Source organism: Podarcis cretensis (assembly GCF_951804945.1).
Source record: "Podarcis cretensis genome assembly, chromosome: 8".
Lineage (NCBI taxonomy): Eukaryota > Metazoa > Chordata > Lepidosauria > Squamata > Lacertidae > Podarcis > Podarcis cretensis.
In genome coordinates, this window is record NC_137177.1 from 35,764,748 (window position 1) to 35,785,050 (window position 20,303).

General features: G+C 45.4%; 1 protein-coding gene across 5 annotated transcripts; it reads left to right on the forward strand.

Annotated features, from left to right (window-relative positions):
* The first annotated feature begins 1,424 nt into the window (after positions 1-1,424).
* CCDC28B (coiled-coil domain containing 28B) lies at positions 1,425-19,951 on the forward strand. 5 transcript variants are annotated; one of them, XM_079988505.1, is made up of 8 exons: positions 1,431-1,530; positions 2,749-3,079; positions 11,352-11,587; positions 13,463-13,635; positions 13,911-14,065; positions 15,727-15,749; positions 16,062-17,614; positions 17,765-19,951. In XM_079988505.1, the coding sequence occupies exons 3-7, from the start codon at positions 11,427-11,429 to the stop codon at positions 16,114-16,116; spliced, it is 567 nt and encodes a 188-aa protein (XP_079844631.1). In that variant the 5' UTR covers positions 1,431-1,530; positions 2,749-3,079; positions 11,352-11,426; the 3' UTR covers positions 16,117-17,614; positions 17,765-19,951. The 5 variants fall into 5 exon arrangements, with proteins under 5 accessions (XP_079844628.1, XP_079844631.1, XP_079844629.1 ...); XM_079988506.1 differs by lacking the exon at positions 1,431-1,530 and adding an exon at positions 1,694-1,872; XM_079988502.1 differs by lacking the exon at positions 2,749-3,079 and having other exon boundaries at positions 1,425-1,530.
* Positions 19,952-20,303: the final 352 nt, after the last annotated feature.

Sequence of the window (20,303 nt, forward strand, 5' to 3'; positions counted from 1 at the left end):
CGCCACTGTTCCAGGATTGAATATATTGTGCGGTTAGCATGGCAAGTTCTTCCCAATGCTTTGTTGAAACCATGTAATTTTGAATGAACTGGTGTGGATCTGACTGTGGAATGTGTGGTAACCTGACACTCTTCTGATTCTGACCATTGGCCAGGACCGATTTTGAGTCGGGTCCAACAAAATCTGGAGCATGGGTGTAGTAGTACCCATATCTCTAGTCATACAACTCTGCCTTGAGGCATCCTAGCCCCTATTCAGGTTTTTTTGGGGGGGAGGGGGGGGAGGGTGCTTTCAAGTATTGTACTCCTTCAGCAACACTTGTGATAAAGGAATTGTAGCTGTGTACCCTGCCCCAAGGGACGCAGGTGGCGCTGTGGGTTAAAGCCTCAGCGCCTAGGGCTTGCCGATCGAAAGGTCGGCGGTTCGAATCCCTGCGGCGGGGTGCGCTCCCGCTGCTCGGTCCCAGCGCCTGCCAACCTAGCAGTTCGAAAGCACCTCCGGGTGCAAGTAGATAAATAGGGACCGCTTACCAGCGGGAAGGTAAACGGCGTTTCCGTGTGCGGCTCTGGCTCTGGCTCTGGCTCTGGCCAGAGCAGCGATGTCACGCTGGCCACGTGACCCGGAAGTGTCTCCGGACAGCGCTGGCCCCTGGCCTCTTAAGTGAGATGGGCGCACAACCCCAGAGTCTGTCAAGACTGGTCCGTACGGGCAGGGGTACCTTTACCTTTACCTTTTACCCTGCCCCAAAGCCTTAGGCTATGAATATGACCAAACACAGATCCACCCCCACTGGGAGACTATCCTGGGGAGGTTCTGCAGGCCATCATGTCAAGCTTAAAGGGGCAAGCAGTTAAACTTCTAATTTACATTTTTCAAGGGATGGGGGCTCCACATCTCCTTTTCTTTCTTTATAAAGGTCCTGCTTCTACCCTGGAGAAATGTACCAGGTCAAGCTTTCCTGGGCGTGAAGGGAGGGAAGAAGTCTAATGTACTACTTGGGCTGAATGGAAGCTGTGGGGTGAGGGAGGGGAAGATGGGCAGAGGAAGGCCTACCTAGGTGGAATCCGATGCCTTCTGACCACACCCAGAGACCTTTTCCCTTCGACGCGCTGTTGGGCTACTGAACCCTATCCTCCAAAACGGGTTTAAGAATTCGGGCGTTTGCAATGGGCTGGCTCAGAGCGGGGGTGGGGAGCAAGCCAGTTTTCCAAGGGCCCGGATCTGAGCGGTGGAGCAGCGGCTGCTGTCCACGAAGGCAGTGGCAGCATCGGATCCAGTGAAAGGGCATGTCATTCTGGCCACCAAGCCTCCCTCCGCCCGAGCCCGGGGAAACCAGCTGCAGCCGACCCGAGGCGGAACGGACCCTGAGCATCGGGCCCCCGTTTCCACAAGCCCCTTTGCGGAGGCGTCTGCCTGGCCACCGCCTCTCCGAGAGGGAGTGCGCGCGCACGCGCTCGGCGCTTCTCGGGCGCGCAGCAGCAAGAGCAGCCGCCGCGGGAGCGTCCCCCGCGGCCCGTCTCCGCCGCAGAGGTCAGTGTCTCCGCAGCGCGTCCTCCACCCCATGCGGTGCGAAGTGGGGGCGGGGGGCGTGGAACCTCGGCGAGGAGAACGTTCTGATTTGGAACGTGGAGCGAGGAATCAGCGTTCCAAATCGGAACATCGGCGGTGGCATCTTTTGTTGCTGGCAGATGGCGGTGGGTGGGATTAACCGGCCTTTTAAGATTGCCGGCGGAGAGCGAGACCTTTCCTTCTCTCGCCCCGGGCCTCTTTTCTCGGGCAGCGACCTCTTCTTAGAAGTCAGACAGGACTGTTTGTTAAGGCGCTGCATCATCGCCGCCTCCTCTGCACGGTCCTGTTTATCGATCTATTTATGTGAGCTCCTTATGTGATGCAAGAGCGAAAATAGAAGGTCGATGAGCCAGGGAGGGTTGAAGTTAGCAATTCAGCGTTTAGTGTGGTTACCTAAAAGAGATGCACAGGGCATTTCTCATAGCGGGAGAACCAGTCCTCCTCACCCAAGCAGTTGACAACCCCAGCAGCTACTGCTGGAGAAGAAGCCCTTGCACCCATCACTCCCCCCCCCCCCCACCGACCGACCTCTGATAATTGGCCCTAAACCAAGAGGTGTCCCTGACGGGACCATGTTCCCTAACAGAGCAGGGGCTGGAACACCAGGGAGCAGTCAGCTTTTGAGAACTGGGTGGAGGAAGGATTACTGCCCCTTCTCAAAATGTCCCCTCTGCAATATTAACACATTTATTTATGAAATCAATTTAAATTCTACCTTAGTTTTCTTACACAGAGCTAAGGGGTGTAAAATACTTACCCCACCCTCACATGGGCATAGCCACTTACCCCACCCTCACATGGGCATAGCCAGGATTTTTGTTGGGTGGGGGCAGGCTTCTGTGAGGAGGACAGAACCTCAGATTTGTATTGATTTTGATTGATTGGGGGGTGCAGCTGCCCCCTGCCCCTCCTGGCTACGCCCATGCATTCTCATTTTATTCTCAAAACAAACCCTGAGAGCTAAGTTAGCCTAAGGAAGCAAGACACCTTCCCAACATCACCTGGTGAGCTTTGTGGCTGGGTGGGGACTGAAGCTGTCTCTCCCTAGCTCCAACGCTGATCAGCGATGCCATTTTCTGGGTTGTATATTCTGGCAGTGCAGCTGTTATTCTAGGCTGCATCAACAGTAGTGTCCAGGTCAAGGGAAGTAATAATACCACTTTATTCTGCCTTGGTCAGACCACACCTGGGATACTGTGTCCAGTTCTGGGTACCACAGTTTTAAGGAGGATATTGACAAGCTGGAATGTGTGCGGAGGAGGGCAGCCAAGATGATCAGCGGTCTGGAAACTAAGTCTTAGAAGGAATGGTTGAGGAATCTGGGTATGTTTAGCCTGGATAAAAGGAGTCTGAGCGGATATATGATAGCCATTTCAAATATCTGAAGGGCTGTCACATGGAAGATGGAGCATGCTTGTGTTCACCTTGTCCAGAGGATAGGACCCAAACCAATGTATTCAAGTTACAAGAAAGGAGTTTCTGACTAAACATCAGGAATAACTTTGTGATGGTAAGAGCTGTTTACAGTCAAACAGCCTCCCTTGGGGACTTCCGGAGGCGGCGCCATCGGTAATGGCGGATACCCTCTGAAACGGAGGGGGAAGCTCCGCAGAAATCGGGTCCACCGCTACAGCGAAGCGGAGGACCCTCAAAAAACCCACAGGCGGGTGAAGCCTGGGGCCGTGGGGCTCAGCGGGCACGCTTTGCGCCCCCCCGAACTGTCAAAGGAGCCCTGAAAAGAGCTCCGGAGCGGAGCGGGGGTGTAGCGCTGTGCTGGAGCCGATCGCTACTTCTGCGGAGTGAAGCTGCATAGCAGTTACCGGAGAGCGCTGGCCTTTTTCCTGTGAAACATCGGATTAAAACAGCTATCCGTGAGTAAGAATTGGGAACTTGGAAAGATCAAAGTTAAGACCAAGTATTGGACTTTGATTTTGAATTTGAATTTGAACTTGAAACTAGAAACTTGAACTTGAAATTTGAACTTGAAACTAGAAACTTTGATCGGGACTTTGAACTTGAATTTAAAATTCGGACCTGAAATCGGCAAAGTGCAAACAGGAAGTCCGCTTTGCCGATCCTGTAAATAGAATAAAAGCAAGGGACAAGGGAACTTTGAACCACTGACTTGTTTTATATAAAGAGCTAAATTTCACTGTCAGAGCAAAAGAACCCCCCCCCCAAGTAGGGAAGGGGGGATAAAAAATCCACCACTTTACTTTTAACACTGATCTGCCGGTCTGTCTTAAATAAATGCAAGGCTACTGTGAAAGTACTGTTTATGGACATTGTAACTTTTGCTACTGAATGCTTAGAAGGACTGGTAACAATCAAGGGAGCCTCCAAATTTATAACTTTTTTACTCTTTTACTCTTGCAACAAATTGGAAAGATAACTGGGGAGCTGATGAAGTTACTCTTTAACAATTATTGAAGGAACAACCTGGTATTCTGCTCCCCTAGAGGAACTGTGTGTTATAGCTGGGGATTTTCCACTGCAGCTGCTATTGTTTATAGCTAAGAAGGAAGCTTGGGAATTGTGTGAGTGACCTTGATTTCTAGAGGCAAGCAATGGAAGAGAAACAACCAGACAAGTTACAGCCTCCAGATAAAGTATCAACAAGAGCAAAAATTAAACAACAGCAGCAGCTGCAGGCACAGCAGCAACTCCAGCATAGAAGAACATCATCAGCAGGACTCTCTGTCCCACAAGCCACAGAAAGGGAAGAATCAAAAGGAACAGGATCGGATTCTGCAACATTAGATAAGATTTTATCGGCTCTGCAAAATTTGACAGCTAAGATTGATCAAAATACTTCAACTATTAAGGACCTGGGGCAAAAAGTAAACGATTTGGGGACGAATGTGAATTCTAACACCCAGGCGATTGACAGACTGGTGCAGGAGTCTAAAGAGACAAAGAAGACAGCGGAGGAAGCCAAAGAGAGGGTATTGGCAGTAGAACAAAAGATACCACCAATAAATAAAAAATTGGATGAATACAAGGTACAATTCTCTTTGATTGAACTTAAAGAGAAACAGACCAACTTGAGAATTAGATCGGTCCCAGAAATAGAAGAAGGAGACTTGATAGAACTGTTGACATCGGAATTTGAGGAGTGCTGGGACCTGGATCCAGAGAAAGAAGAATTTAAGATAGTGAGTGCTTTTCGATTGGGAAGGGTTAAGAGGAAAAATAGGCCGAGAGACTGCTTGATTGCTCTAAGGACAAAAGAGGAAAGAGATAAAATACTGAGTCTACACTACCAGAAAGCACTCGATATCCAAGGGGTGAGAATTGAGATTTTTAAAGATATCCCGAAATACCTGCTTGATCTTAGAACCAATTACGGAAATTTGGTGGACCTGCTAAAAAGAAACGGAATTTTGTTCAGGTGGGAATTCCCACAAGGCCTCTCGTTTACATTTAAAGGAAAGAAAATTAAGATAAGATCAGAGGAAGATAAAGAGAGTTTTCTGAGAAATTTTGGAGAAGAACTACAAAGAGAGGCCAGAACAAAAGACTCGGAAATATTAGGACTGGGACCACCTGACTTAGGAAGAACTCTCTTGGGATTGGACCAACGGAAAGAGATACCGCCGACAAACCAAGAGCAACTTCTAGGAGCAACTGGTGGAACATCAGAATAACAACAACATGTCTCTGCAGATGTTAACTTGGAATGTTCGAGGTTTGAACTCCCCCAGCAAAAGGAAGAGGATTTTTCATATTCTGAAAAAGGAACAACTGGACCTAATTTGCCTACAAGAAACACATATAACAAGACTCCAAAGGAAATTATTGATAAATAAAAAGTTAGGCCAAGACTTTATTTCATCAGACAAAGTAAAAAAAAGAGGAGTTGTGATCTACGCAAAAGAGAAATTATCACCAAAGTTTCTCCTTAAAGATGAACATGGACGATTTGTGGCAATTGAAATACAATTTCAAGGAGAGAAATTAGTAATAATCGGAGTCTATGCACCTAATGAGGGGAAATCAGAGTTTTATAAGAAACTGCATGAGACGTTAATGGACTTTATAGATCGAAATATCATTTTGATGGGAGATATGAATGGCGTTGTCTCGACATATATGGATAAATCTGAAAGACAAGTAGTCACAAAAGATGGAAGACTACCAAAGACCTTTTTTGAATTGACAGACAATATGGACTTGATTGATATTTGGAGAACTAAAAATCCCCTAGGTAGAGAGGGGACCTTCTTCTCTGAAGCCAATTTGACCTGGACTAGAATAGACCAAATTTGGATTACAAGAGGGATGGCACCCAAGATTCGAAAGGTGGAAATCTGCCCCAAAATCTGCTCCGACCATAACCCAGTGAAGATGGATATGAAACTAACACCCACTGGTTCCTTTAGATGGAGAATGAATGACACCTTGTTTAGAGACTCTGAAATTGTGAAAAAGGCCCAAAAAACACTAAAAGACTACTTTGAGATAAATTTGAAGACTACCGTGGAGAAAAGAGTAATCTGGGATGCAAGTAAAGCCGTAATGAGGGGGTTTCTGATCCAGCAAAATGCTATAAAGAGGAAACTTCAAGAGGAGAAGAAAGAAAAGATTTTAGAGAAAATTAGAGAAGGCGAGAAGAGATTAAGGACTAAACCTAAGTCACAGGACATTCTACGAGAAATTAAATTACATCAGGCACAATACTTGAAAATGGTTAACCAGGATATAGAATGGAAAATTAAACAAATGAGACAAAAAACCTTCGAATCGGCCAATAAGTGTGGAAAGCTGCTAGCTTGGCAGCTGAAGAAAAGACAGAAATTAAATACTGTTACCAATCTTGAAGTAAATGGACGAAATATACAAAACCCACGGGAGATTCAAGACTGCTTCCAGAGATACTTTAAACAACTGTATTTACAAGGGCCACAGAATGAGATTAAAATCGAGAAATTTTTGGAAACAAATGGATTACAAAAAATTTCTCAAGAGAATAAATTAATATTGAACGACAAAATTTCTGAACAGGAGGTTGAAGGTGCCATTAAGAACCTGCAACTAGGCAAGTCTCCAGGCCCGGATGGGCTAACCTCCAAATACTACAAAGACATGAAAGATTACTTAATTCAACCTCTAATGGAGGTTGGCAATGAAATTATGGAAGGGAAAAGAGCGCCGGAGTCGTGGAAAGAAGCTTACATCACGCTTATACCGAAAAATGAGATAGAAAAGACACAACTAAAGAACTACCGCCCCATATCCCTACTTAATGTGGATTATAAAATTTTTGCTGATATTTTAGCTAGAAGATTGAAAAAAGTTTTAGCAACAATGATTCATAAAGACCAAGCTGGCTTTCTCCCAGGCAGACAATTGTCAAATAACACGAGAAATTTAATTGACATTTTAGAAAAGCTACAAGTTAATATAAATACAAAAGCTGTTTTAATATTTATTGATGCGGAGAAAGCCTTTGACAATATTTCGTGGAGCTTTATGAGGAAAAATTTGCAAGGGATGGGGGTTGGAGAAAGGTTTGGAAACGGCATAGGCGCGATTTACTCAGAACAGAAGGCGAAATTAATAGTGAATAATGCAGTAACGGAAGAAGTTAAGATAGAGAAAGGGACACGACAAGGCTGCCCAATTTCCCCTTTGCTTTTTATTTCAGTCCTGGAGGTCTTGCTGAATATGATTAGAAGGGACCAACAGATTCAGGGTATACAGGTCGGAGTTAAACACTATAAACTTAAAGCCTATGCAGATGACCTAGTACTGACGCTACAGGAGCCAATCCCTAGTTCTAAAAGAGCACTGGAAATAATACAAGAATTTGGTCGGGTGGCAGGTTTTAAATTGAATAAATCAAAAACTATGGTTTTAGAGAAAAATTTGACAGCAGTAGAGAAGGAAAGGTTTCAGGAAGAAACAGGTTTAATATTGGTGAAAAAAGTGAAATACCTAGGGGTGAACTTGACTTCGAAGAATGTAAATTTATTTAAAGATAATTATGAGAAGTGTTGGTCAGAAGTGAAAAAAGATCTTGAAATTTGGACAAACTTGAAACTTTCCTTACTGGGTAGAATTGCTGTTATCAAAATGAATGTATTGCCAAGAATGTTGTTTTTGTTTCAGACGCTACAAATCATTGACAAAATGGACTGTTTTGAGAAGTGGCAAAAAGAAATTTCTAGATTTGTCTGGCAGGGCAAAAAGCCCAGAATAAAATACAAAATTCTTACTGACGCAAAGGAAAGAGGGGGGTTTGCCCTGCCGGACTTTAAGTTATATTATGAAGCAGCAGCTTTTTGCTGGCTGAAGGATTGGCTACTTCTTGAAAACACGGATATTTTGGATTTGGAAGGATATGATAACGTTTTTGGGTGGCATGCATATTTGTGGTACGGTAAGGCTAAAGTGTACAAGACATTTAAAAACCATATTGTCAGGAAAGCATTGTTTAATGTCTGGATGAAATATAAAGATTTATTGGAAAATAAAACCCCTAGGTGGCTCTCACCTATGGAAGCAAAGGCCTTAAAAAAGCTTAATATGGAATCTAATTGGCCAAAATATTGGGAAATTCTGGAGCAGGAGGGAGATAAAATGAAATTGCAAAGCTATGAGAAACTTAAGGATAAGGTGCGAGACTGGTTACATTATTTTCAAATAAGAGAGGCCTATCATTTGGACAGGAAAATTGGCTTCCAGGTGGAAAAATCAAAGTTGGAAACAGAATTGTTAGAACCCAATGCTAAGATATTGTCGAGAATGTATAACTTGCTGTTGAAGTGGAATACTGAGGATGAAACGGTAAAATCTGCTATGATAAAATGGGCACAAGACGTTGGTCATAACATTATGTTTGTTGACTGGGAACAGTTGTGGACCACCGGTATGAAATTCACGGCATGTAATGCCTTAAGAGAGAATATTATGAAAATGATATATAGGTGGTACATGACCCCAGTCAAACTTGCAAAAATCTACCATTTGCCCGATAATAAATGTTGGAAATGCAAAGAAACTGAAGGGACATTCTTTCACCTTTGGTGGACGTGCCCAAGGATCAAGGCTTTCTGGGAGATGATATATAATGAACTGAAAAAGGTATTTAAGTATACCTTCTTGAAGAAACCAGAGGCCTTTCTTCTGGGCATGGTCGGCCAATTGGTGCCAAAGAAGGATAGAACTTTCTTTATGTACGCTACAGCAGCAGCAAGAATACTCATCGCAAAGTATTGGAAGACACAAGATCTACCCACTCTGGAAGAATGGCAGATGCAAGTAATAGACTATATGGAACTGGCTGAAATGACTGGCAGAATTCGAGATCAAGGAGAAGAGCAGGTGGAAGAGGACTGGAAGAAGTTTAAAGTCTATCTACAAAAACACTGTAAAATCTTTGAATGTTGAGGACATTGAAAAGGAAAGAAGGGGTTCTAGTGACTGAGTTAAATAAGAGCACAAAGGGAGGGATCAAGAATCAAAATGAACAAAGATTGAGCTTGCTGAACTAATTATTACATAGAACACAAGATCGGGAGGCGGGTGGAAGTAAGGAAAATAAGGTTTTGAAGGTTATAATTGGAAAGTGAGGGATTTCTTTTTGTTTTTTTTATGTTAAAATCTCCTTTTTTCTCTTCTTTTTTTGTCTATGTTTTCTTTTCTTTTGCAATGTTTGTGAAAACTTTTCTTTTTGTAATGTTTGTGAAAATTTGCTTTTTTTGTTCTTTTTTGTGAAAAATGCAATAAAAAGTATTTAAAAAAAAAAAAAAACAGCCTCCCTTGGGAGGCTGTGGACTCTCCTTCCTTGGTGGTGTTTAAAGCAGAGATTGGGTGGTGCTCTATCATGGATACTTTAACTGAGATTCCTGCATTGCAAGGGGTTGGACTAGATGACCCTTGGGTCCCTTCCAACTCTACAATTCTATGACTCTAAGAAGGGTACTTAGGTATCTCCACTGAACCAAAAACGCCCAGCACCTCATTTTCTCATATTATTGTCTCCAAGTAATGAGAAACTCCAGGGGTAATACAACCCATGCATGATGTCCTTTTGAAGGGGAGAACAGTAGAGACTTAGGCTGCATCCAGACTTACTGAGCAGTCACCTTGATTTGTTTGTGTGAAGGTTGTACAATCTTGCATCGAGCAAATGTTATCCCAAAACCTTCCAGTTCATTTTCCCCATCACTTTTCTTATCACCAAAACAATTTTTTTTTGGGGGGGGGGAGAAGCAAAACTGATGTGCTCAAGCATTAAAAAAAACTGTGCAACCTGGATTTGCCAGTGTGTGACTGAATCCTACCCGAAAATAGCAACAGTCAGAAAGTGTTCTCACGTTGTACTTACACAGTTATCACTGTACTCAAACAACAGCAGAAATCTGAGTAAAGCAGGGCTGGAGACAAGGAGGCAAAAAAAATGTGGCTTTAATAATGACAGAGGCTTGAGTGCAGCAGGGATGGAGAGACACTGGGGGTTGTTATTTTAAAAAATGAAGCTGCTTTAACAAGGAGAAGTAGCAGAAATGGGTGCATCATAGCAGCTAACACAACAGAACCTCCCCACCTCCCTTCTTGCTGTATTCAAACCTTTTTTTAATCTGCCGCTTCACCCCTCTTAATGTCACCTTGACTCACTCTATTCAAACCTCTGCCACTGTCTAAAATTACCATCCCCTGCTCTGCTTTGTTCCATCCCTGCTTAATTCAGACCTGCGCTGCTGTTTAAAACTATTTCCCTACTGTGTTCTTTCAGCCCCACTTATGCGATTTTCCCCCTTCAATGTTACTCCCTTCTCGCTGTACTCAAACTTCTCCTTCTAGTCCTCGCCTGACTCCTGTGTGTGTGAGAGAGGATGAGGAGGTCTCAATGATTTCATTGTATGGAAGGTTCTTTATTCAAACCTTTGCTGTTGTTTGCTAGATCCAGTTCCCCACCTCTGATTCAAAGGGTTGGAGATGGGACATGAGGAAGAGGAAGTCTGGAAGTGGTGGAAGTCTGTTTCTTGTCCTGGTTACAGAATGGGCTGCTGTCTTCAGAACGCTCCCTGGCCTTGCAACACCTGACAAAACTGCTTTCCCTCTCAATGTGCCTCCCTTCTCACTCCCTTGCTGTTGTCATGCTGTTGTACAACCTGCCTTCTCTTTTCCTCCCCTACTCCACCACAACTTCCCGCAAATCCAGGATTGTGATGGGGGCTGTGCAATGACAGCCGTACATATCTATGTAATTGGGAAGACATATTTATATGTCTCTTATTGTCTTGTTTACCATTGGGGTTATAAAAAATATTTGCAAGCTGTGTGAAGAGTTTTATTAAAACTTTTGTACACCCTGCAATTTTCTGATGAAGAAATGGCTTTCTAAAAAAATAATAATAAAGAATATCTGTTCCAGCCTTTTATTTTCACCAAAGGCCAGCCAGATTCCTTTGGAAGGCGCAAGAGCCATAGCTCAGTGGCAGAGCATCAGCTTTGCCTGCAGAAAGTCCCAGGTTCAGTCCCTTATGGCATCTCCAGGTAGGGCTGGGAGAGGCCCCTGCCAGAAACCCTGGAGAGCTGCTGCCAGTCAGTGCAGGCAGTACTGATCTGGATGGACCAAGGAATTGACTGGGTATAATGCAGCTTCCTGTGTTCCTATGGAAGCTCCCCTGCAGAGCATGGCAGGACTGGCCACTGCCATGTTGTTTGTCCCAGGGCCTGATGTTCAGAGGTAGGCTGCCTTGGAGCACTGGAGGGTCCATCTAGTTACATTCATGACTGAAAGCCACCAATATGCTGCTGCTATCTCTTTCTAGCTTATTTTTAGGTTCATTCTTGGTTCCCCTGAGCGGTTTCCGGTGTGTGACTAAGAGAGACCCACTGCTTCCAGGATGGAGGAGAAGAAGAAGAAGAAAAGTCCCAAAGCCCACCTAGCTCAGCCAGTTCCAGCCAGTGCTCTCCGCAAGCTGCCAGTCCCTTCTAGCAAGAGCACCTCTTTCTCCCTGGGGATGCCTCATCTTCCTTCGCCAAAGCAGAGAGCCAAGTTCAAGAGGTCAGCCAAAGGTTTGGGGCAGAGCTGCATGGTTTCCTCTGGGAGGGACTTGAACCCAGAACCCAGCAGGCTAGAATTTCATCCACCTAGCCACTGCCAAGCGGAAAGATGTGAAACTGGGGAGAAGGTGTTTTAATGCTTATGTTGTGTTCCTACCTTTAAATAGGACTGTTCAGATTTGGACACTCCATGCATGCTTAAGGACATTTTAACCTTATGCTGATTTATTTATTTTTTAAACCAAGCTGCTTTTCATCAGAGAAAGGCATTTTGCCATTGCCCAGAGGCACCCTTTTCTTGCTTTTTGCTACTGCTTTGAGTTTGATGATTTGCATTTAAATGGTTGCACCATTCTTGCTTTTTTACATTTCTAAGCTGTTTTGATTGACTTTTTCTGTATGGGGAGAGCAGGGTATAATTTTTTTAAGTAACGCATTTTTCGCTCTATAAGACGCACCAGACCACAAGACGCACCTAGTTTTTGGAGGAGGAAAACAAAAAAAAAATTCTGAATCTCAGAAGCCAGAACAGCAAGAGGGATCGCAGCAATCCCTCTTGCTGTTCTGGCTTCTGGGATAGCTGCGCAGCCTGCATTCGCTCCATAAGACGCACACACATTTCCCCTTACTTTTTAGGAGGGAAAAAGTGAGTCTTATAGAGCGAAAAATACGGTAAATAAAATTAATAGGTCTGCTTTATAGAAAAGCTGGCTGCCTTCACAAAAGGAGGGCACTGGGCACATGCTTAGAGGCACTTAGCCCCTGGAAACATTATTGAAAATGAAAAACTTGGCAACCCTGCTTTTGAATAAAATTATCTCAGCATCTCCTTGCAGTAGCAAACAGGGCACAGTCAAAAACAGTGAGTCAATGTATGAAGAATTACAGTGTCTTGGTTATGCCTTGCTAAAGTCACAAGCGGTCCTTGCTCCACCCCACAGTGCCTTAAGGCAGCCTTCAGATGCTTGGGACTACAACTCCCACCAGCTCCAGCCAGGTTGGCGACAGCTTACCTAAGGTCCGTTCCCCTTAGAGAGAGCCCACCTCTTTTCCCTTTGAAATGACACTTCTCCCCAAATTATAACCCGAGGCAAAGGGGACCCAGGCTTCCAGTTTGGGGCTGCCCTTAAGGGTGGCACGAGGGAAGATGGACACGATTGAGTGCTGTGAGCAATGTCCTCTGAAGCAGGCCTTACTGAAATGAAAGGAGACCTTTGCTAGAGCAAGCCAGATGGGTGCCTGGGTGAAATCTAGGCCGTGGCCTTGAGTCAATGGCATTTCTTTATCCAGTAAACAAAGCAAAAGGATTTGACTCCCTAGTCCAGGTCTTGTGGTCTGGTGTGTGGGAGGTGGGAAGGAGTTGGAAGGAATATGTCTCCTGAGCTGAAAGTTCTGGGCTGAGAACTTTTGCTTTAAAGTTGTGGGTAAGCAGATCAATGTCCAGTGATGATATAGCACAATTTCTAGCAGCATTTATGGGGAGGCCAGCTGCTGAGAAGAAGTCTGCATACAAGAGAAAGACTCTACTATCCAGTTAGCTGCCCAACTTTCTGTTCCTCCCTGGGAAAAAATCACCCCAATGCCTCCCTGTTAATAATTTGGGGTGGGGGATCCCTCAGCTCTCCCCCACAACTTCCATAGGAGGAGGTGAGGCTGCCCTCCAAGGAGAGATTTTGGTGTGTTCCCACCCCTGCATGCCCAACTGGCCATTGCGTTGGCAGAGCCCCTGGCTCCTTGGCAAGGAAAGTGGAAATGATGCTGAGGACAATCTTGGAGGCCGTCTCTGGCTTCCTTTGTGCTCTGAGGAAGGAAGACGGACTTCCTGCCCGGTCCCACCCCACCCGTCATCTTTTCTTATTGCTGTTGTCTGATGCAGAGCAAACAAGGAGAAGCCCCGAGCTCCCCAGCCCGGAGGCAGCGCTGCCACAGCAGCTGTGGGGACCCCTCTGCAGCACTCGTTCCTGACCGACGTCTCGGATGTGTATGAGATGGAGGGGGGCCTCCTGAACCTCTTGAATGACTTCCATTCGGGAAAGCTGCAGGCTTTTGGTAAGCACTTCGGTTATTTCTCGGCCCTTGAGTTCCGAGGGAGAAAAACATCTCAGAAATATCTGTTTCTGGACGGTGTGTTGTAATATGCAGGGTGTTGGATGGGGAACGGCAAGGCCTGAATTCGAATCTTTGCTTAGCAAGTTCCGAGGGAGCTGAATTAAACTCTCTCAGCCTCACCTAGCTAACTGGTCCTCCCTGCAGGGGAAATGGGGGTGGTATCTCCTAGAAGCTCCATGGAATAACACTGGCGTTCTTTTTCTCAACTAACGCAGGGAAGGAATGTTCCTTTGAGCAGCTGGAGCACGTTCGGGAGATGCAGGAGAAGTTGGCTCGCCTACATTTCAGCCTGGACGTCTACGTGGAGGAACTTGCCGAGGACCAGAAGAAGACGGTGGCCGACAGGAACCTGGATCAGCTGCTGACAAATGTGAGTGCTGTGAGGAATCCTGGAATCCCTTTTCTGGCTGAGAGACTCTCGCCCTCTCCCACCTCCTTGTTCAGCCCAGAACTGAAGAGCTCAGGCTGCATACACTTTGAAACACATCAAAAGCACACACTTTCCCTCAAAGAATTCTGGGCAATGTAGTTTAAAGGTTGCTGGGAATTGTTAGACTGTGAAGGGTAAACCATAGTGCCTAGAATTCTTTGAGTTGGGGGGGGATGTGTTTTACAATATATAGTATGTAGCCCAAGTCACAAATGTTGTCCAGCACAAGACATGTTTGGGTGCATATGCCTTTGTTATAGAAACCCAGCATACTTAAAATATAATTGCCTCTGCCCCTAGAAGTTTATGAGCATCCATGACATCCCAACTACTCGGTCTGTGTGTAGGGTGCATTTGCAGGTGATAGGTAACAATCTTTTAAAGGTAAAGGGACCCCTGACCATTAGGTCCAGTTGTGACCGACTTTGGGGTTGCAGCGCTCATCTTGCTTTATTGGCCGGGGAGCCGGTTTACAGCTTCCGGGTCATGTGGTCAGCAAGACTAAGCTGCTTCTGGCGAACCAGAGCAGCGCACGGAAACGCCATTTACCTTCCTGCAGGAGTGGTACCTATTTATCTACTTGCACTTTGACGTGCTTTCGAACTGCTAGGTTGGCAGGAGCAGGGACCGAGCAACGGGAGCTCACCCTGTCGCGGGGATTCGAACCACTGACCTTCAGATCGGCAAGTCCTAGGCTCTGTGGTTTAACCCACAGCGCCACCCGCGTCCCTATCAGTCCTTTACTTACTGGCAAATTTACACTCATCTGCCTGTGGGGGAGACCTTGCTCTGTGCTCCTCCAATATTTATGGCCAGTCTGGTGGTTTTGGCCAAGCCCTATACCTGATCAGGTGTTGGACAGGTAAAGGTGTGGCTGAGACAGAAGAGGTTTGCAGGTACTGGTCATCATCTGATCATCAGGACTTGCAGTGTTCTGTGAGCAGCACTCTGCAAGCCCCACCAATGAGCTGATCGTCTGCATGGACAAAAACAGGATCCTTCACATTGTTGTGATGTCGGGTGATTGACTGGCCTGCCTATCAAGCTTGGCCTATAGGGGAGATAAGGGTCCATCCAGCGTCATGGCCAGATCCAGTTCCTAAACCCTGCAATAGAGCTTTCTCCATGTTGGTGCAATATCTATGGGACTCCCTTCTGCATTTTAGGAAACAAGTTAACTTTCTTAATCTTGATCCATTTTTATAGTACCTGCAGGCTAAATAAGGGAATATGACATATTGGATATCCTCTCTCTTTAAATATTGGCAAATGGCAGCCACAGAGGTGGCAGTGGGAGATCCCTCTGGCTTCTCCCTTAACAGAGCAAATACCTGTTTCAGGGGCATCTTTATCTGAAAAATAAGGTTTTGTGCATGTATGTGTTAAAAACACTACCATACACACTCACTCAGTGCCTGCACCCCTGATGCTTATCACTGCCTTCTCCCAGAAGCTGCTATTTGCCAAAATGTAAAGAAGGGGATGATCCTATCACAGCGCTCCATCACCTTGCTTAGTGTGGCCCCAGTTTATTTACACTGCAGAAGTTTCTCTTAAGAGCTCCTTGTGTTTGTTTGTGGCTGACTCTCTTGCTTTTGCAGCTGGAAGAACTCAGCAACTCCATGTATCCTCCTTATGGTGCCCAGTGTGTGAATGCCCAAGCCATTTCCCAGGTGGACTGGGGGCAGAGGCGATGGTGGGGGTGAAGGGTGGGGACGCTGGGTGGGGTACAGGGAGGACGTAGTCTATCCATCTGTGGCAGATAGGCAAGGTTGAATACTCCGGCTACTCCTTTTTAAATAGGAGATTCCCCCCGGCTCCCTCCTCCTCTCTCTCCCCAAGAGAAGCAGCATTAGGTGAAAAGGTATGTCTTCAGAGAAGAAGGGGGGCATCATAGCTTAGCTGCCTTCCATTTTTCCTTAATAAGACACCTCAGACAAAAGCTCCACCTGGCAGAAAACCCTGACTTGGAGGATGCGTCCACAGTCTAGGAGGAGGAGGAGGAGGAGGAGGCTGCCTGGTTTTTCTCTTGACTGTTTTCATTCAGAAGCCTCAAAAAGAAAAACAAAGGAAGCAAAAAGCAGCTGCGGAGCCGAGCAAGAAGACCCTCGCGCAGAACTACTTCTGGACTGTACACAGAAAGGATAAGTTAGATGGAGCCTGGTGGAAAAGGATGCAACTCCTGGGCCTCGGTGCACTGGGGACACACTGCAGATGCAGCATGGAAGCCAGCCTCAGGCAGAGACTCCTGCGCCCCACGACTGACAGAGGGTAAACAGAGAGCTCCAGTGCAAGGCCCTGGGGGATGTGGCAAGGGATGCTGGGGGAGCCCTCTAGGGCCATGCAGGGCTCTGGCTCTGACTGGTAAAATGTCCTGTGCCAACACAGAGAGATGCAGGTTCTAGGGCTTGGTTGCCTGCAGACAGTCCTTAGAACCAGGATCCACTGTTATTTTCCTTCTACAGCTCCAGACCAGTTTGCACACATGCTATGTGTGTACACACACAGTTTGACAGGCACAAGGCCAGCAAATTGAACGGTGATGTATTCCATCAGCCTCTCTGCTTCTGCCAAGAGTTGTCTGCCTCCAGTTTTAATATTTTCCCCCCCAGCATAGCATGAATGCTCATTTTCATGACTGTTTGTTTGGTGCCCCATCAACATTTTTTAAAATGCCAACTGTTTAATAGGAAACTGCCCCTGGAGGAGGGAAGTGGTCTTATGACTAGGGAAGGCCAAATTTATCAGAATTTCAGTTGAATTCCTCCTAATTATACAGAGTTTTCCTTAACCACATTTTTGCAAGCAATTTCCCCGAATGCATTTTTTTTGTATGTTATTTTCCTTAATGTATGCATTTTATGCACACTTTCCCCTAACATACACATTTTAAAAACATTATTTGGTTGGAGAACTGTGTTAGACTTCAGAGGAGTGTGAATTTTGAAGAATAGCTGTATTTTTATTTACACATTGTTTTAATAAGCACAACCTATGGAGTTCTTCATTAAAATACAAGCCAGACCCAAATTTATCCCCCAGGCCTATTTGTAGAGAGCTGGTGTAGTGTAGCAGCTTAAGAGACTGACTATGAATCAAGAGGTGTCCAGTTTGAATCTTGCCTCTGCCACAAACTGACTAGTTGTCCTTAGTCACTCTCAGCTTCAGTACCTCCTTCTGCAATATGGGGTATGATAATATCTTACAGATCTGTTGTTAAGCTTTACAGCTAGGGAGAGTACATGTGAAGGTGCTATACAGATGTTAAGTGTTACTATTTTAATTATCCTCATCATTGGGATCATCCAATCCTTGGTCTGCATGTTTCATTTCTGCTATGAAAAGGAGGACCCAGTTCCCCCTGATACCAGATTTGAAGGACAGGTTGTGGAACAGTTTATGGAACCACTTGAGGAGGGCAAGTTTGCTGGCTCCACAGCCCTTCACATGCTGCCAGGTGAACTTCTGCACTCTCTCTATTCAGCTCCAGTGGCGTAGCGTGGGGGGTGCAGGGGGGGCCGGCCGCACCGGGCGCAACATCTGGGGGTTAGGGTTAGGGGGCGCAAATCCATGGGTTAGGGGGCACAAATTACTTGCCTTGCCCCGGGTGCTGACAACACACGCTACGCCACTGTTCAGCTCTGCCCCTTGCAAATGCACACAAACAGCTGGTTTGCTAGAGGTGTAGAAATACTATCCCTGGGCTACCTCCTTTCTCTTCCCTGGGGCTTGTCCCTCATTTCTCACCCCCCCACCCCCACAACCCAGCCCTAGGAATCCCCAGACAGGCCTAACCCAAGACTATGCTAGGTTACCCCTACATCACATGCAGGGCTCTGGCGGTTGTTCCAAGGCAACAAAACAGAGATGCAAAACTTTCCCAGTGTTAACAACTTGGGGAATCTAATTAGGGTTCGCATTTGCTCACTCAGAACCCAGTGAGACAGTAATGCATAACCAGTGAAAAAAGACTCAAGATTATACATGAAATGAAGGTATATTATTCATTTGCTTCATTTAAGGTGTATTATTCTCTTCATATAGATAACTGTGGCATTTGAAGAAATGTGATATTGCAGTATAGTACCATTAGAACTTAATATGGATATCACCTCCAGATGGCCTCTACATTGAGCATTCATCCTGATTTGTCCACACAATGTTTATGGTGTCTGGTTTTTATTGAGCAAACGTTCCGATTTGTTTTCAGGGACGTTATATGACAATGGACATTCATTGTGATTGAATTGCTTGTGTGATGGTGTTATGCCTTCCTTTTAATCAGTTGTTTATCTCACACTTTTTAGTGCATCGCTTTCTTAACTGCATAAAGCTCGTTTTTTCTTTTTCTTTTAAGTGGCTTTGTTGTGCCGAGCAAACCTAGGTTTCCAGAAAATTCAGCCTCCTGACTTGGAGCCATCTAGTTGTGAAAATTAATTTCTAAGTTTGATGGCACATGTAGCATTTTGGAATAAAATATTTAAGCATCAATAACTGTGGGCTAGGATCCTGTGGCCTTTAGCTGGGTGAGAGGTTGTAAAAAAAGTTAGACCCCAAGCAGGCAGGTAGAAAGAGAGAGATTCTCTGAACACCTTTTATATATCAGAAAGATTGTGTTTTCTACCTTTTCTATCAATTTAATTACTTGCTTGGCAAGCCCATATAAGATGTAGATTCTGGGTGCCCATAATCTGTGAGCTCCTTCCTTTTCCAGCACCCCTTTGCTCAGGTCACTTTGACATTCCGTTGTCAATCATGTTATTGATTCCACATTTGCTGAGGCACTGTGGCTGTTGTTCTCATTGCACTTTTGAGTATCTTATTTATGCTGATGGGATAATGTTTCCTGTGACGACCTCATCAGGTTGCCAGGGCCTCTCATGACTGTCCCTGAGGGTCAACAGAAAGTTCCAAGCGGCCTGCACAATGTGGCAGAATTGAGCTTGTCGTTCGCTTTAGCCCATGACAGCTGCTCTACTGCCTGCTGGCGTTTGCTGCAGCTGATGGCTCTGCAGGCCTAGCTAACTCCAGATCAACATCCAGATTCTCCATGCGGATTAATGCACATGGGAGCCACGTCTGCCTTCCTGCAGGAGAAATTAGCGCTGAGGAGTATCAGGGGCAGGAATCTCGAGGACCATATTTCTTGGGATTTTTCTGACCCTCAGTTCCACCTTCCCCAGTTCTGGTGCTGCTGCAAGTGCTCCCAACTGCCTCCTTCTCCTGATCACCCTTAGCCTTGAACCCGGAGTCACTGCCAGAGCCATTTGGATACCTGGACCTGTAGTGCACTGCCCCTCCCTTGAGGCTTGCAGAGGATCTCGCATGGCCCAGTTAGTGTTTCTTTAGTAACTGATGGTGTAAGGATATGGATTGAGTGCTTAATGAGTTGAAGTCCCATAGAAGAATTCTTTGTTAATGCATAGGACTGCTGAAGGCAGGGGTTAATGCAGCCTTCACCAACATGGTGCCCTCCAGTTGTTTTTGGCTACGTCTGGAGTTGTATCCAAAAGCATCTGGAGGGCACAAATTTGGCAAAGACTGGGTAGTGTGTACCCCCCCAAAAGCTGCATTTAAAATCACAAGAAGCAGATAAGGTATGCAAACTTTAATTTGTATTACTAGTCCGCTTGTGTTCTCTTTCCCTCCCAAGCTCTTCTAAACCTTTGTGAAAACTGTAGTCTACTGAACAAATGAATGTGGTTTGTAATTTTTTAAATGTTGTTATGCTTGTTAACACATGAAACGATCATCGTGGAAAGGGGTGGAGTCCAATTTTTGTAAAGTCAGCTCATAAATAGTTATTAAACTTTCTATAGGACAAAAGTTTTGTGTGTATATTTGGTAGGTAAGTTTATTTTGTGTCTTTGGTTTTGACATCTAACTTGGCAACACTGCAATTTAGCAGCATCCAGTCGCTCCTGATGTGCTTTACGCTGCAAATGGTATCACAACTCCTTTTCCAGACTTCTGGAGTCCAAATCACATCCTGTAGCCAAGTGGGCGGTAGGATTTAATTAGGATGAGAGTCCAAATACTTGAACCCCCCCTCCAGATTCCTAATCATGATTGCCTACCCCCACCAATTTAGAAGGCAGGGGAAGAAAATAAATAGAAAGGCAATAATATTGGGAAAGGCTGAGGTACGTAGTGTATGAAACAAAGTAGGCTCCCAGCA